This window comes from Hetaerina americana, unplaced genomic scaffold (genome assembly GCF_022747635.1).
Source record: "Hetaerina americana unplaced genomic scaffold, ioHetAmer1.1.p SCAF_1, whole genome shotgun sequence".
Classification (NCBI taxonomy): Eukaryota; Metazoa; Arthropoda; class Insecta; order Odonata; family Calopterygidae; genus Hetaerina; species Hetaerina americana.
This window is the reverse complement of record NW_027286069.1, coordinates 93,906,549-93,924,906: the sequence shown is the minus strand read 5'-3', so window position 1 is coordinate 93,924,906 and position 18,358 is coordinate 93,906,549. Positions and strand designations below refer to the sequence as shown.

General features: G+C 36.2%; 1 protein-coding gene across 1 annotated transcript in view; it reads right to left on the bottom strand.

Moving 5' to 3' along the window:
- Positions 1-18,358, bottom strand: part of jp (junctophilin) — a 290,663-nt gene that overhangs the window by 188,799 nt on the left and 83,506 nt on the right. Inside the window, exon 2 of the mRNA XM_071593616.1 lies at positions 9,494-9,705. Within this exon, the coding sequence (XP_071449717.1) occupies positions 9,494-9,705 (212 nt within the window). The remainder of the gene's footprint in view (positions 1-9,493; positions 9,706-18,358) is intronic.

The following is an 18,358-nucleotide window of genomic DNA, read 5'->3' as shown; positions in this document are numbered from 1 at the left end:
TTCTTCCCTTGTTCAGGCTTAAATTATTTTTCTTTTTTTAAAGTCATTTTTTTATAATTTCATCATTTCAAAATCCTTTTATTCTTACATTTTATTTTTATGATAACCATTTCTGCAATCTTTTATATACTACATGATATACTGTTTTTATTTTCGTTAGTTATGCGTGCTCGATTCAAATAATACATATCTTATGGTCTTAAAACTCGTATAGTTTCAAGATTTTGTCAAATAATTAATTTAATTTACCCTACAAGCAGGTATAACTTACAATATGACAACATTAATGATGATTACTATGAAAATTATTTATATAAAGAGTACTCGAAGATTGCGAACACCAAGCTAAGCATTCTTCCATTTCAATATACTGCAGTGTTAATAGACAAAGCTGGAATATATCTCATTGAACAACTTCATAACGTTTTATTCAATAATTAGATAAAATATCAGAGGAAGAGTTCTATATGGTGTGGATTAGTCTTGGTAATATTTCAATCACTCCCACCATGAATGAAACGAACGGCTGCGAATATAACTCAGCAATTAATGAAAGCTTTTAACTTGTTTGAATTGAGGTGTAAAATATAATGTATTCTAAAAGAGACAGATCTGGAGATAAAAAAGAAAGTAAGTCGATGATGGATTTCCCGATGTGGTGCATATATGTATGTATATATATATATATATATATATATATATATATATATATATATATATATATATATACATATATATATATATACGGAGTCTTACTCGAAGAAGGCTTCGGAGAAGGCCGAAAGCTCAAACATTTTTTGTGTGAGTGTCCTTTTAAATGTTACTATTTTATTTGTGTTCTATTGTGCCCTCCCATTATATATATATATATATATATATATATATATATATACACCTATATAAAAATATAAATTTTACACTCAATCATATTTTAATAATTTTGATGGTTGTTTTCCCACAACATTCCAAAAAATTGTTCAAAACCCTTAAGCGAGAATCAAATTTTTTAATCAGCAAATACAGAAGAAACATTTATTGTTAGAAATTCAATGAATTAGAATATTTAGGGGCAGGTAAATTAAATATTTAAAAAAGAAAAAGGTAATGAAAAAAGACGAATAGGAGGCAGACGGCTTGGAGACCTTGCTGCATAAGTGAAAAGAGAAGGAATTAAAGAGGCAGCTTTGAGAGTGAAGAGGTAGCCGAGGGAAGGAGGGGATGGAGAGGTGGAAATAATTAAAAAGCGGAGAAAGAAGTCTACCTTAAGGAGAGATTTTTATGAAGGGGTCGATTCTTGGAAGTGAGGGAGACAGAGTGAGAGAGTGAGCATGATTGAAAAAGAAGAGAAAGGAAGAAAAATAGCGCAAGATTGAAAATCGGAGTTGAGAGAGTAGGTATCGATCAAAGACTCACGACAAAGTGGGTCTAAGCTCTTAACAATTCATCGCTGTCACTTAAAGCTCAAATAGTTTACAGAAAAGACAAAGGCTTTCAATTGTTAATGAGAAGATCAAGTTCTCCTTTGAGGAGCTAATATTTTCCCCGATGAAAAGTAAGGTGCTGATTTTGCCTCATAAAAGATGGTAGTACTTCTAAGGCATGAACAACGGAGTATTTCCTCCAAGATTTATTCGGTTCTAAATAATATACATTGTTTCCAAAAGAAAAATTAAGATGTTTGAATCAGAGAAAGAAATGAGGTATTTATCTGAACTGGATTTCTGATCATTAAGATTAATTTCAATTATCTTTGGCAAAAAAAATCAAATCAGAGCAACAAAAAACCATGACCTGAAATTAATTAATGTAATAGTTGCAATAAAATCAGGGAATTTTGTTATAACAAACCATTTGTGTATCCAATTCAAATTTAATAATTATTAAATATAATATCATTTTGTGTACCCCGTGTTATTTCCCAACGGTTACAGGAACTGGCAGTAAACGACACTGATATCTGACGAAGATTAGCTATTACATTCATAGGCTTCTGACTGGGGAAAGCCTCCCGAGAAATCATAAGAGAAACAATTTTTAGATTAGGTAACCAGGTATCATTAATAATGATGAAACTAATCATCAGAGTAAACAGAGATTTGTTTAATCTTTATAATGGGTTAAGATTCTTTTACTACAGCTTCATTAAAATTCATTAAATAAGCTTAAGCTATGAGAAAATCAAAACAAAAAATTGACCTTGAATTTAAATCTTATTTTTGACTGTTTAATGAAATTACATCCGGGATAAAAACAAGTTAAATTATGATAAAATTACTATTACAATTATCAGTTTCAATCTTATCTACTACTTCTAAAACACCCATCATTAATCTTCAAGCATTTTATCAAAAAAGAATCGGTTTAGTTATTTTTTATACGTTAAAATGGTTTTTTTCTTTATTAGAGCTTATGGCTGCAATTACTTTAGGAAATAATAATTTAAAATCTCAGAAGACCAGCTAAAATTTTAATTCGTTTAAAGGATTCCAATTAAAAAACTTTGTCAATCGATTTAAAATTAATTTTGTCGAAGAAAAGTTAGCTTCCCAGACGCCCGGGCAAGAAATACACGGCAAACACTTTTAATTTCCAAAAGGAACAAAATCAATGCTGCCTCCGATCCCTCCTTCCAAATACTTGCACGCAAACATGAATGAATACAAGCAGAATCAGGTATTGCTTTCACACCCCAAAAATCTGGTAGCTTTTTCGCTCTGGTTCCATTTTAAAGTTATGCAACATTCACTATGTACACATGATGGCTATTTCCGGCAGACTTTGAAAGACACCGGAGGAGTAGTTGAGTCATCGTTTTCCCACTCCTCCTCGCCTTCGGCATCTTTCTCTCCTGACTCATCCATTCCTCTCCCCGCGACTCATCCCGACCCCCTTCACACCCCCTCGTCCTCGTGGAGCGGTAAAGGGGTCGCATCTGCGTCGGATGAGAGATAACGTCGGTGCGAGGAACCCCTAACCCCTTTCAGGCCCAAGGGATCCACCGGCACTCCGAGACTCTTAAATCAAAAACGGGAGTGAAGGGAAGGGGAAGAGGTCGAAGGGGATGTAGGAGGAGAGGGAGCGATTGGAAGGAGAGTCCAAAGGGAGGAGGAGGAGGGATAGGAAGAGCTGAGGCAGAAGAGAGTTGGAGAGAATTTGGTTCCACTGTTGACCATGCGTATTGATTTTTGGTATTCTTCATATGCCAATCGATTGAATGATGGTAAGGTTTTGGGTATAACGAGAATCTGCGAAGAAGTTAAAGGCAAGGAGCAGAAATTGGGGAACGGGACGACGGAGGACGGAGACGCACGGGTAAAGAAAGAAGACATCTGTTTTCATCCATTGAATTGGATGATAATTAAACCAGGGCTTAATTACGATGCATAATTACGATCTCGTTTTCATTTAAATAAGTCAATTGCTCCTTAATCATTTTTCTGTCATTTATTTTACAACCTGTCTTTTTTAAGGAATTTCTTTGTGCTCTGTGAAATTGCTCTGATTTCTAATTTCAAAATCTATAAAATTAAAAACTTGCAGAACCTTAGTTTGTTCATTTCGTCATTAAAATACTTCTCAATTAGGCAGAAAGGCCGAGAGGAGAGACGGACGGACGTTTGTCATGGTAGTAGCGAATTATTAGGACAATGACAAAAAAAATTGCCCTGTTTTCAGATGTTTGCATTCATCTTTGTCTATTCAAAAAGCGCTCTAGTTCCCATGTTCTCCAATATTTTCACCAAAATCAAACGTGGAGTGACACAAATGAGAATAGGTAAAATTAAAACTAAGAAGACAGTTAAAATGGAGTGAAATGAATAGTAATTAAACACTTGTATATGACTACCCATTTTTGTGCATCGTTTGTTAGACGAGGTCAAACGGAAAAGGAGAAATCATCTTTCATCAATTATCTTCACCATGAACGAAAGAAATGAATTTAGAAAATATAAATTTTGATCTGTATGACATTCATGACTTTGCTGCCAGGAATGGAGGATGAAGCGAGATGAGAGCGAAGTGTGTATGAAAAAGAGAATTTTTACCATGGAGATTCTTTCCCGATTTCCCCCGTCCTACTCTCGTAGGGTTTCCTTTTTCAGTTTCATTTACATCCATTTATCATTGTGTGCTCTAGTATTCATTGCAACGAACGTAACACGAGAAATTATGGCCTCTTTGCGTACTTGGTGAAATTGCTAACTTGAGACCTGAGGAGAAAAGGCTTGAGAATTTCACGGACAATGAGGAAAACATATATTCATGCTCACCGGTGATAGAAATGGTTGAGCCTCGAAATTAAAGCTCTCTAAATCTTCTAACGGTTTTCAAAAACAAATATTTCCGTGCATAGTATTATAATTTTGGCATTTACTACCGAATACCAATTTTTGACACAAAATTCAATGCATAGATTGATTTAGTTCCATTCTCGGTAGGTCTAGCTATTCAAACACCCATAAAGCATAAAATGATAAAATACAACAACATTAATGCAACAAAATTTGAAGCAAACCAAATTTAAATAGGCATGTATCTGACATTAAAAAAATGTACAATCCGCTTTCAGAAGAATTACATTTCTTAAGTAGGTGTACATTATTTTTAAGATACTATTACGACAATAGGCATAATTTTAACATGGGTGCTTTTCTCATCAAGAATCTGAACATGAAAAATGCAACAATGATATACATAGTGATTACTTTGCATGAAGGTTTGATAAATTGCATTTTATTGCTATAAATCATTTTTATTCATACCTGCTGACAACATTTACATCATAAGGCACAACAAACTAAGTATTAAATAGGGTAGATAAAAGGAACTTGATAAAACTCGAGCAAACATGTTTCAAATTGCAACTTCTTCCTTTGAAGTAATTTTTTGGTCCATGAATGACAATTTTATCACACATTACACATTTAAGTTATTATAAAAAATATTTTTACAAATACAAATAAAAATGTCCATTCTTTATTGTAAAACTCTTGAATAATAAATTGATAATATAATTTCATAAATATCAAGCGAAAGGATTATGATTCCAAGTGCATTATTTTGCCTTAAGATAAATCAAAAATTTTACAAGTTAGAAACCTAAAAACACACAATACACAGTTACAAGATCCTTATTTATAATGAAACCCCATAAAATTTACATTCCTTATAAATTCTTAGAAAAAGTTAGTGGAAATGAACCAAACTCGATTAAGGAGGAACACTGAACGATGGCTTCGTAAAGAAAACACATACTTAATAACGGAACTGCGAAAATTTTTAGCAAAGATATTTTACTGAAATAAACAATAAAATATTCGTCCCTCAAAGATGGAAGCATGTTCTTCAAATTCTATGAAAATACATTAAATGAAGCCCCAGTAGTTGCCAGCGACGTACCACAAAAATGATCGTTTGGTTTTTTTAGAATAAAACCGCCAGTTAAAAAAGCGAATCTTTCCGAAATTATTAATGAAGAAAGAAGGAAACTAAATAATTTAATCAAGGAAAGAAAGAAATTGTAGGAAAAGGAAAGACTCAAACTCTGGAACAGTTTTCTCAAAAACTCTCTGCTATTAAGTCACTTTAGATTTCCTTTATAATTCCTTTAACTAGAGATTAGGCTTCAAAAGCAATAAATCTAAAATTTTAAATTTAATGAAGTCACATCAATCAACCTTGATTTGGGCTGATTTTATACGAAGAAAAAATATTCACTAGAAATGTGTTATAATAAATATTTCTTAGTTGGATATAAAATAGGACTAAATACACGAAAGCGGTTAAATAAAGACGCGTAAGAAGGCATCATAAGTATAAGTCTTATCAAATTAGTCTTTTCGTTACTTGTATCGTGAAAAATACGCATTTTATATTGACACGATTTGATCCTAAATGCATACATCAGTATTGAATTATATAATAGACTATATACATTTAGTAGTGAGCGTGCAACACTTCCCGGTGACTGGGGTTGCTTCGTTTCGACTATTCCACGGAATCAATGGCACGTGGCACTGAATCTATGACAATACGAAATTCGGCTTACGTGCTTCGAGTTGAGAGAGCTGGGGAGAAGAAATACGAGTCTCATTGCTCGTGCTAACTCCTCGTTTGAGTGGCTTGAATTTGGGTGGATATGTTTTCAAATTTTCAATAAATGAAGAGCACATACATAATAAACATAAATGAAGGACACACATAATGGTATATTGGTTGATAGATATTCATTTTTGCATTTTAAGCGCTTAGGGTTTAACGGAAATTTTTAGCATTCAATATGCCTTAGAGGCAGAGTTTGATCCCTGCAACTTTCGATGTTTAGACTACGCCGCACTACTCACATGCTCAGATGTGCGTGGAATGGTAGGGATAAATGAGATGATGGCGAAAGAAGAAAAGGTCCTGAGAGAGTTAACGAATTTTTTAAACAATCCAATGATGATGATATGAAGCTAAAAAATGCAAAAAAAAAATATTTTTCAGCTCATGAGTGGGAGAAGTCACTTTGACATCAACACGGGTATTTCATGGACCATTCACTTACGCAGTCATTAGTCACGTCAGCGGTGCATCAAAATGTAAAATCAACACGAAGTTCAACCAGGGATAGGCACAAAAACATGGAATTCCGAGGTGAAGGATTCATCAATTGCTTAAAATTTGTCGTAAAAATAGCAAAATAACAGGAATATCACTTGAAATGAAACACCAACACATTGAAACTTGCAACTCAATTCCATTTTCAAGCAACTCAAAATGTGCCTCAAACGCATATCGGGACAGACCTATCCGAAACTACAATTGGAAGATTGAAAACAGTCCCTGCTTAGATTTCTCCAGAATTAGTTCTTTAAAAAAATGATGAAGGAATGTAATAAATAGCCGATAATGATTCAAGTCGTAAATCACAAGGACTTCCTGAAGGTAATTTCATCAGACGAAATGCTTACGCCATTTCAATTCGTGAGCATGGCGCGCATGGCTCGCACGCCCCTCTGCATTAGTATTCGGAGGGAAAGTGCCAGCATTATAAACAGGAGACACGGCGAGATAAGGCAGCGCGTGGGAGTGCCAGAACCTGTTGCAAAATCCCTCCAACGCACCCTGACCCCGAGGAAGCAACGTGCGCCCCTGCATTAATTATTCCTGCCCGTCCTTTGGGGGTGTAACTGGTTCCGTTTCGCGTAAGCACTTGACAGTCCGTTGAGGTGCTTCACGACTCCTTTGTCTGATCCTTTCCGTCTCGCGACACACCTCACACAATGTTTAACGGTCGGAACAAGTCAACCCTCGAGAAAATCCTGAGTAAACTGTAGGCGGAGGTGGGTGAAATTTTTGCGAGCACTTCACTATGTCGTAGTACCCAACGTATAGAGATAAAAGGAGATAATCCATTAAGCCATCATCTCCCGTTGATTTTACCAGAAAATAGGCAACCCAGGGTCACCCTTCGGTTCTTGAAAAAATTTCATGCAACCCCGGGTCAAAATTACCTTAAATTGACACAGCAAAAATGTTGTCATTGAATTTCCAATAATAGCACGAGGACGGACAACGTAGCAAGAAACTTATATTTAGCAAATGCATTGGACGAAGTATAAAGATCCATCGACTGATGATAAACTCTGAATTTTGCATACCTCTGCAACCAGAGAGACCTTAATTCGAAATAGTATACTGGTATTTCTGTCACATAACTAATAGATAGAATAATAATAATAACATAAATGACATTCTCTAAAACAAAATAGAATAAATCAACGAAGAAAATAGTTACTGCAGTACTATATTTCCTTAAATTTGGACATGATGGATGTTATAATTCAGGGAATAGTCCACTACGCATAATGTAGCATACCAGAAATAACCTGATAAAGAAATGGGGTGAATTTAGAGTAAACTGATCTGCCTTATATGAATTTATTCATCTGCTTTGTTTAATATCCGAAAAGCAAAGCTTTTCAAGTTCTTCAGTATTGAATATAACAAGAATGGCAATGGTGATTGTGCTTGTCACATATCCACAGCAATAGCAACTGAATAATCAAAGTGCGTAATAAGTGTCTCCATTATTTTTTATATTGTAGCGAAGTACTATGTAATGTATGCAAATAAAATCTGTCAGCTGCAATCGCCAAAATTAATTGAGCAAGCAATAGAGTCCTATAGCATAATGAATGCTTAAGAACCCTACTATTTATTAGTATAGCATATGATTGTGAGAACTGCGGGGTCTATAAGGACGTCCCTGCTGGAGCCCGTAGTGGTGATGTTAAAGGAATTCTATCTGCTTTATTTCGAAAAACTGTCAACCAACGAGAGATTTAATCTTGCTAGTACACAATTTTTATGTAATTCAATTAAAACATTACTCTTCCAGAAAATAGCGATACGCGGATTCAGAACAAATGAGAGAAGAAGTTTGCAATTTGAATAGTTGCTCCACGATTTTTGTCATTATTTTATCCCAAAAGGTAGTCGTAAAAAATGTTTGTATTTTCGTAAAAAATATTTCGGGGTGATGATGAAAATTTGTTTGTTTTGTTGATGGTACCGACAAAGTTGGAGCTCTCTTTGCTTTAAGTAATGATATATTTCTCAAATCACAGAGTCGGCAAGAGTTAAACACCGACAAGCTCTACTATTTTAGTTATTAAGTATAAATTCCATATATTTTCAATTATTGAAAACATAATTTTCCCAAATAAGAATCTATTTACCATACAAGTACTGCAAAATATTTCTCAAACTTCAGAAGCGTTTTCAGAGAAAGTTACAATAAATTCTGAGGAATCAAAGAACTAATTCCCTTTAAATATTCGCTCCATGAAGAAAGTTGCACTCGAGTGGCTAGTTTTATACTTCCCTTGTCTGCACACCTTTCGTCTTTAAAAACTCCAACTGGGCGACACCCTTAATCCCACGGGGAACTCAAGAAATCTATAAGGTATTGACTGCTTGAAGGGACATACTGGAGATTGTGTAATTCATTTCATCATGAATTTCCTCTTAATGAATGCCAGGCAGTTATTTATCCATTCTTACTGATAAAATTTAGTATGCAGAGACTCAATGACAGTCTTTAATTTTCAACATATATCAAACAGGTTTCTCTGTACTCAAACAGTCAAATGTTTTCCTCACAGTTATCCAGGGTTGGATCTTGCAGACTACTTCAAATATTTAAAGTAAAAGTGAAAAGAATCCTGGTTTTCCCAGACCTTACACCCATAGGCGCTAAATCCTTGTAAACTGCTCTAACAGGGATCCATCATCAGTTTCCGGGCAAACTCGCTGAGACTGACTATGTAGTAGGGAAAGGGAGGAAATTTGAATGAAAATAAGGACATTATTTACTTTCCACTCTGAATAATTTGCAAGAAGAATGAAATATCAACGAAATCACTTTAATGAAAATGATCAATTCAAGTTGGAGAGGGGAACAGGAATGAGCCACTGAGGAAGAGGGTGAGATCCAAGTAGCACTCACCGCCATCTGCATACGTTTCGGACCCGTAACCATCCTGCAGGCCGTTGGCCCAAGTGCCCTCGTACCGGGCGTTGGACGTGGCAGACTGCCTCACTCCGTAGCGACCCTTGAAACCCTGCGTCCACTCTCCTCGGTACAGCCACCGGCCCCTCGACTCCAGGCCGAGGCCGTGGCGCTTCCCGTTCTGCCACTGTCCCTCGAACGTACTCCCGCTGTGGGCGAAATCAGAGAGAGATACGGGAATTAATCACAAGGTAGGTAGGAGAGGGAGAGAGAGGAGAGTCGAGAGAATTACTGCGCCCTTATATTCCCGAGGTAGGATAATAAACCTCTCCATTCTAGGCGATAACCAGACCTTAACACCAAGCAAGTGTGCACAGCTTGGATTATGTAAACACCGGCACGCTTACTCAAGGACCAACGCAAATGCTACTACCGCCATTTAATACGAGTGATTTGAAGTCTGAAAAGCATGCCCACCAATGGAGAACATAATTTTTATTTGGAGAGAGAGAAAATATCAAAGAACTGTCAAAAATGTCGGGACAAACGTTTTTACAATTCACTTAATGCATAAGACATTAAAATATTATAAGCAATGGAGGACAAGTGACGTCAGCCTCGGAATTCGGTTGTCAATTAAATCTTCCCTTTGAAATGAATTAGGAGTGAGTAAAGAGTGATTTGAGAATCCTCACGCCGTGTACCAGTACCAGTGCGGCACAGATTAGTCATATGAATTTGTACAACTGATATGAACATGAATGAAATGTAGAATTAGGGTAATTTAATAAGTATAGTATCTCTTATGGGTAGAATTTTGGTATGCTGGCCCTTAGGAGTAACTAAAAATCAAAATGAAATGAGTGGGGGAAAAGAGCGTTGCAAACCAAAGAATTGAAGAAGGTAGCCTGAGGGGAAGAATATGTCAGGTGGGTAAACTTAGAGCTGGAATCCGGCGAAAGATCGACAAAAAGCGGGAAGTTGATGGAGGTTGGAATTGAAAGGCACAAAGGCAAAGGAATTTGACCTGTAATTGAATGGCAAAAGGAGAGTGAGGGGGTAATATGAGGGTAGGCAAGGGAGACCTTGGATCATGAATGGCTCTGGTCACAGGAATTCTCAATCCTCGAAGAAAAAATAGACGCCCAGAGCAAGGTGCTTGTAGGCCCTGCCTTTTTGAAGGAAATTGCGTAAAGAAATGTTAACTGGAGTTAAATGTGAGAATTTAGATGCTTTATCGGCAAATATAATCGACCAAACGATTTTAAGTATGCCACTTAGAATAGAATTTTCGAGAATAATTGGAAATCCAACGCTTCTCTCTCAGAAGTCATTTGGGCAGAATTTAGCCAAAAACTTCAGCAGGGGGGAATTAGACGGCTTCATTCTTATGTTCTTTTTTTATAAATTAATTGCGAAATGGCAAAAATATTTTTTAAATTAATCTTTTTTATTCAATTTTTTAACTTATTACTATTAGAGTAAGGAAATAAATAGGGCTTCAACCAATTATTCCTTCTTAGGAAGATATTAATTAGGTATGATAATTGTGTTTTTAATTATTTTAATGCAACAAAAAATGTGAATTATTAGAGAATATATTTCTTAATATAGTACCAATTTATATTCATAAATTGAGGTTTTCTACCCCTGAATAGCACAAGAGTAATTACTATAACAAGTCATGCAAAAATAAATTTAAGCTGCTCTTTCATTTAATTAGATGCCCGAGCAATATGCATTTTTTAAAAGTAAAATTATAGTAACTTTAAACAATAACATAGGAGATATATACCATATTTTCAGAGGTTTTTCCTCAAAAAAACAAGGAATATTTCTAATTACAGTAGAAAAAATGATGAGTTTGAATGAAAGTAATAAATGAAAAATAAAATACGAAAAATTAAATAGGCGAATATATATTTTTCAATTTCCGGTTAATATATCAATGCGATAATCTTAGTTTTGACAAAGACAGGATATGGATCATAAATTTGTCAACGCAAAAGCTACGCGGTTTCTCTGATATTAATTTTTATCTGAAATAGCCGAGAAGAGGAAATTCAATGATCATAGATGTAGGACCAAGAAACTTTCACAATGTCATTATACCAAGCATGCACGATCATTATACGAAGAGTTAGTCATCAATCATTACAGTATGATTGAAATTTCTTATTAACCTTTGCATGAGTTTGACATTATGTATTGTACGCTTTAACTAGCTGTCAATACAAGATATAGAAATATGTTAAACAATAAAATATTATCCTACTTTACTATATATAAATAAGTTAATATGAGCTAGTATAGCAAACTGACATTTACAGAGTCATCACCTACACACAATAGGCGAATGGTTATCGATTCATTAGAGGAAACCTTTGGTGTTATAGTTTTTTGTAATATCTGTGCTACGAATGCATTTACGCCTTATATACAGTTTTTATATACTTTACAGCCACATGTTATTTGTGCACCTTACCTATACCTTTATATCCCTTCCCATATAAACAACCCATACCCAAATGCACTATGCGTCAAGCAGTGCAATTATAGCACTTTTTTCATCCCATTTTTCTTTGTTACTTGTAACATGATTGGTGTGCCAAGCTTCTCTCCTCGATTTTCTCTATCTTTTATCATTTCAGCTTTTCTCCAAATCCCTGCGCGACCTCCTAGTTAGGGAAATAGCTCCAGATATTCACGAGCAACCTCAACGCGACCTTTTTGTTTTGGTTAGACCTCGGCCCAAAGATCCAAGAAATTGCCCCCGAGACCTTCAATATAAGGGCGGGGTCAAGCAATAGGAAGCTACGTGAGCAGGCACACGGCGCTGGCGCCGACCGAAAGGAAATTCCTCGGGCAGGAGCGCCGATCGGAGAGATTTAAAGCCACCCATTATTCACAGTGCCTACAAAATTATCAGAAGAATGAAGTGGCGAGCGGCCCTCTAGCCTTAGATTGTGCCTCAATCATCTGTACAACACAAAATTATCATCGTTGAGAATTTCTTTAAAACTCATAGCCGCCAGACAATAAAAATAAAATAAGCAGTATTTGTAGGTTTGAATAGGTTGCTTAATACTCACTTTTGTGGATGACATATTCTAAAAACGACGAACCAGTCGGTGCTTTGGTAAAAGACGATGCTTTAAATTCTAGTCAAAAAATGGAAAGGTTAAACTTTTGCAAAAAAAACCAAACCAAACACAAAGGTTAAACTTTAAAATCTCTACCACTTCTAAATTGCTGAAATTTGTAAGGCAACATTTTAGTTTATGGACACTATATTTTCTACATTTTGACACAACTTTTTCAATGGCCAGACGCCTATTCGTCATTTAAATTGTTTCTTGTACTCTGGGGACCTCGGGGTATTTCATTTCAAAAATTATTTCGCTATTGTTTTAATTCCCTAGGCTTGATGGACATTTTATCCTTCAGATCACCCGCTAGCTTGATGAGTTTTACGTGGAAGCTTTTATTGAAACTATGCAAAGGTTAATTCAGCCATTTGTATTTACGGCACATGAGCGAAGACGTAGACGACAAACTGAAAATTTTCGTTTATTCTCAGTACAAGGGGAAATGGTTAGATTATGCTTTAGGTTGTCGAGCGTGCTAGAGATTAGTTAAATTAGCCCATGGAGCTGGCGCCATTTCACGGGTGAGTTAGTGCGCCATTAGTAGTTGCATTTCAAATAGCTTTCAAAATGCTTCTGATGCCACTTTGTACTCTAGTATCTGGGAAATGCAAAAAGCAGGTAATGAGAGGTAGATGGAAATTAGCACTACCGTTTGCATACAAGCGGAATCGGGTTAAGAAAGGAAGATTGGTCTGAAGAGAAGAGGAGAGATGAAATGACAGATCGCCCGCGGTAGAGAAAGGCGTCCAATAATACAAATAAGTATTTGATGACAGTCTATGATCCGAGTAAGCGCGCGTAAGTAATATTGTATATATGTTGTTGACAATGTTTTAAGAACATGAATAACTTACTCTGATGAGAATTATTTGAATGAGAGAGTAATAAGTTATCGTAAAAATTTATGAATTTCTACTTGTTCACTAAAATTCACACAAAATAAAGAATGAAAATAATGAACTAATTTCTCGTTTTACGGAAGGAGATTTTTATGTAAATTCATTGCTAGCAGGAAATTGTGTGTGGTACTTGAATTCCACATTTTTAACATTTATTATTAAAATAATATATCCTTCACCGACCATGGGAGTATTCTAACAAAAACTTTTAGTGTTAGTTTTGTTTTTAATACATTACCTTATACGAATTTGCCAAAAACAATAGACCAAAAACTCTGACTGGTTTTTATTAAATAAATAATAAAAAAGAAACCAAGAGGATTTGCCATTTTAGTACAAATTAAATTTTCAATGCAAAAATAATATCTGGAATAAATTTACGACCTGAATTTGACGATTACTGTATGAATATACCCTTAGATCAGGGATTTGAGAGGTATTGAAACCAATAACAATCTGCTAATGATTTGTAGGGGATCGACGACTAAGGCCATTTCTGCTAGCAAAGTTCTTTTCCAAATTTAATCTAACTATCGGAATATGATAATACGATATAGCATAGCCCTTTTCTCCAACTGAATCCAAATTATTTTCTTGGCCACTGAAGCATTCATCAACAAGGGAAAAGTATAGGAGGATACGAGAAGGGAGAAAAAGTATCCACGTTAAAAGTAAATTCTTAACTTATGATTGATATTAGAGAGAAGCCCTACCAGGCATTTACCAAATATTTTCACGGAATGGTTTTCGTTGACTGACTGCAAAACTTCGAACATAATAGCTATCAAATTAATTGAAGCGAAATAAAATGTTATAAATGTTCACTTAGCCAAAATCAATATACTCGTATTAATCTCTAAGTAAAAATCTTCAATTTTTTACAATTTTTCCTAATATTCTTAATAAGTGCCAGGAATTTAGTTATAAAAATACCTACATTCAAATCCGTAGTACCCGAAAGCCAAGACCTCCTTTCGTAAATAGTTATGCCACCCCATATTGTAGTGAAGGAAAATATTTGGCTGTTTATGAGTAAGAAAAGGAGCCAGAAGAACTTATTTAATGGGCGAGGCACAGAAAGGAAGATTTCCCGACCCGAGGAAATCGCAAGCAAAAAAGTGGTCGCGGAGTCTTTCGGATGTTGACCACTTCATACTAGGCGAAGGGAGGCACTCTTCGCCATTTCAATGGATGGCCCTTTTCGAGTTCCTGAAGGGAGCCGTCTCACAGTCCATCCTATTTCCTTCCATCTCAATGGCTATCTCACTCATGGCCTCCATCATCAGTCACTAACGCCGCTACTATCACAAACGTCCATCGCTGCGCCATTTACACTTCATTTGTTTTACCGCTGTTCATTTTTTGCGCGTTTCGAATATCATTTCGTAATGGGTCCCACGGGAGGTCTTGAAATTTGTTTCTTTTTATCATCGGCAGGAGTTATGCAACGTCGGTACAGAGCAGGGTCGGAATGAAAATGTAATGTCGCTAATATAAGGGACGATTTCAAAGCGTAATTAAAAGATACGGACCTGTAATCATGGATAAAGTCTTAAAATGTTTAGAAAATTACCTTTATACACCTTCAAGGCTACCCCAAGGAATTAAACAGATAATTAAATGACTGTATTTTCATAAAGGGTGCAGCCAATTTCTTGAATTTTTTATCAAAATAATGGCATTGCCAATACAGTAATTGTTCACATGCTGGTAATTTAAAATACATAATGCAAATTGTAATCCTGAAATTATTATGAGTTTTTCCTTGCCAGATTCTAAAATGGACTGAGAATAAACTCTTATTGCAACTGAAAATCATATGACCTTATTATTATTAAAAACGATTCATAAAGTCATCAGTAGTACAATACCAGTATAATTCACAAGCAATTATTTCCGGAATTTCCTTATCCTTTAAGAAATTAAATGACTAGATTACGTGCTATCATGCTGTAAGCATAAATGAAAAATGCATTAAATATTAAAATTTAAATTTCTTTCAAAAACAAAAATATGGCCATTTACTTAAATCGGATATCTTTTTTTCCGCCATGACTACAAGCGAACCAGAAAGGCAATCACTTGTGCTTGTAGATAAATAGTAAAAATGTATAAGAGAAAATGTCTTTGAGTTCTCTCTTTCTTCCGGTTAAAGTCAGAAATAAATTCAAATAGGGGTATTATGTCTTCTTATCCCATTTATTAGATGTCATACTGTAAAAGAGAAACGAACAAGGACGGCTATCAACGTATTCCTACTTACTTTGACTATCTTAACACGCTGTCCTCATTACTGTGACAAGCTTTCCTTGGGTTTATCGCTGTTAAAAGAGGCAATATTTTAAGAGCGATGTAAACACCTTCTAACAAAATTCTGATTATTATTTTTAAATTAACTAATGAGTATCTTCCTTGATGACCCTTCTTTCACTTAATCAAAGTATTTGTAACTTTATTGAAACATTGAGGAAAATGGTAATATATCGGAAGACACAAAGCACATTTAATTTACTCAATGAGCTTATCTATAAACAAATCTTCCAAAAGACAGATCTAAAAGTATCTTGGCAATCTCAAAGTGTATAGCGTGAACCTACGCCTAAATGTTCATTTCTGTAATGTGGGAAGGCATTATTTCTGCGGGTTTTGAACTGGTTTTCTTTATGATTTATAGGTAATAGTCTTCCAATTTCAAAAGACATGATTTTTTATCCAGAATTGGCTAGTTTTTATGGATGCATTATCGCTGTTTCTGGGTCAAGATAATAACTTGAGGTCTAGCACTTCGTTCAACCGATGAGACAGTGAGCATTAGCCTTTTTCTTCTTCACATTATGCTAATAATGACACGTATTTCAGTTCAAACGTTTTATTGTAGTCAATAACCAATGACTAATTGCCCATACAGTCCTTGAATGACGCAAATGACATCGGTATTCGTCCGCAGACCACAATGGCTTCTGCTGCTGCTAAGAATTCCTTCTTCCAGTTCCCCCAATATTCCGACAGTGTAGGTAATGATTTACCCATAACGTCCCAGTTGAGGTTTGCACCACATGTGCGGAAGAATGATTAGTGGTGAGATATTTTGAGAATGAACAAGATAATGTCAGAACTGGGTGTTTCAAGGAATCCTCCTAACGATGGAGAAGGGCTGTGAAGTTGAATCATCGAGGGGGAGAGTTATGATTGGTGTCCTATCCCGACAGTCCTCGATCGTTGAGGCTGTATGGAGTGGTACAGGACGAGAGGCAAAGAGAGAGAGGGAAGAGGGAGTCGGTCGAGTCCAAATGGGTTCAAGGGAGAGAGAGGCGGAGTGAGAGGGAGTGCGAATGGATGATGTGCACTGGTGATTTATCGACGTGGAGAAGCGCTTTGTTGTGAGTGAAAGGAATACGTTAGAACTCGCGCATTAGAGTGATTTATGAATCAGCTGGACGGAGGAAAATGCATGCTCGACATGATTGCGGGAGCAAAAAAATTCCATCAAGGGTAGAGATATTCCTGGTTTGGATGAAAACGTGCCGGAAGCGCGTGGGGAGAGGGTATGGGTGCGCGGGGGTCAATCAAAATATCCGGTTGATGCCCTGCTCGTCGTGACAGAGTGCTTTGGTCTTTCTGCTACGCAATGAATGCCAATGAACGCGTTAGTGCAGTGAGGTAACATAACGTGCATACCCCCACTAAAGAGGAAGGATGTGGGAATTTTTAAGTATGAAACCACGAAAAAAATTTAAGTTACATCTAATTCAGGTTTTATTCCGGGTGCTTTGTTGATAAAACTGTACAAACTTGTTTGAATCTAAAATTGGGAGTCTTATATGATCAATTCTAAAATACTTCGAAAAAAAACAACCATCGAGAATGTTTCAACATAAAATAAAAAATTACTAACAAGTAATACTAGGTTAGACGGAAATAGGTTGACTTTACCGGAAATAACTTCATTCAAACTACCTATGCATCTCTTCATGGTTAAGTACGAAAAGAGATACGCCACGTCCAGTTATTTGAAACTTCACGGCGTTATGTGCAAGTGAAATGGTACCACTTCACCGTGAAAACTTTGCGAACCTCGCCCGATGCTTAACTTTTATTGCAAGGATATCCTAAACATACGTTTGGAAAAATGCCACCTCCACCTTGTCGTAAAGCAGACAGTTCAGGGCAGTTTCGACGAAAAATCGTGATCCTCAGACACAAAAGGATCCGGAAAAATAGTAAAAATAATCGCATGACGCGACGGCAAAAACTACCAAATGAGATCGACCGTACTTTCATCGAAATTGCAGAACACTTAGCTTACCAGACCCCACAATCATTTATAATCTCCCATTTTCACGTGATTCTTATCTGAAGTCGAGCGCAGAGGAAGAAGAGGGCAATTTGGGTCATCCCAAACCGTAAATGGAACCTCCAACGATGGCTTAAAGCGACAGCCCCGGCAGCGGATGGCCAAGTGGGAGTGAGGGAGGAGGGACGGAGGGAATTTAGAAGCTGGCTGGCGGGGAAAGCCACGAAGATGAAGTAGTAGAGATGAGACTTGAAAAGAGAAAAAAATATACAGGGAGTATATTTTAAATAACACCGGCAAACTCCCGGTGATGATCTGTCTTAATGCACCAAAAAGTTCGCTCGAGTCGTCTACACGTCCCCTAATTACTGGCCGCACGTGCCTATAAGCATTGCGTCGCACTCGTCGGGTAGGGATGGTCCAGCAACGTATGACATAATGTTTCAAGGGGTAGAGAGAGTGGTGGGAAGGATGAAATTGACACCACTCGTCAAAACACGGTCCATGAATGAGATCATAA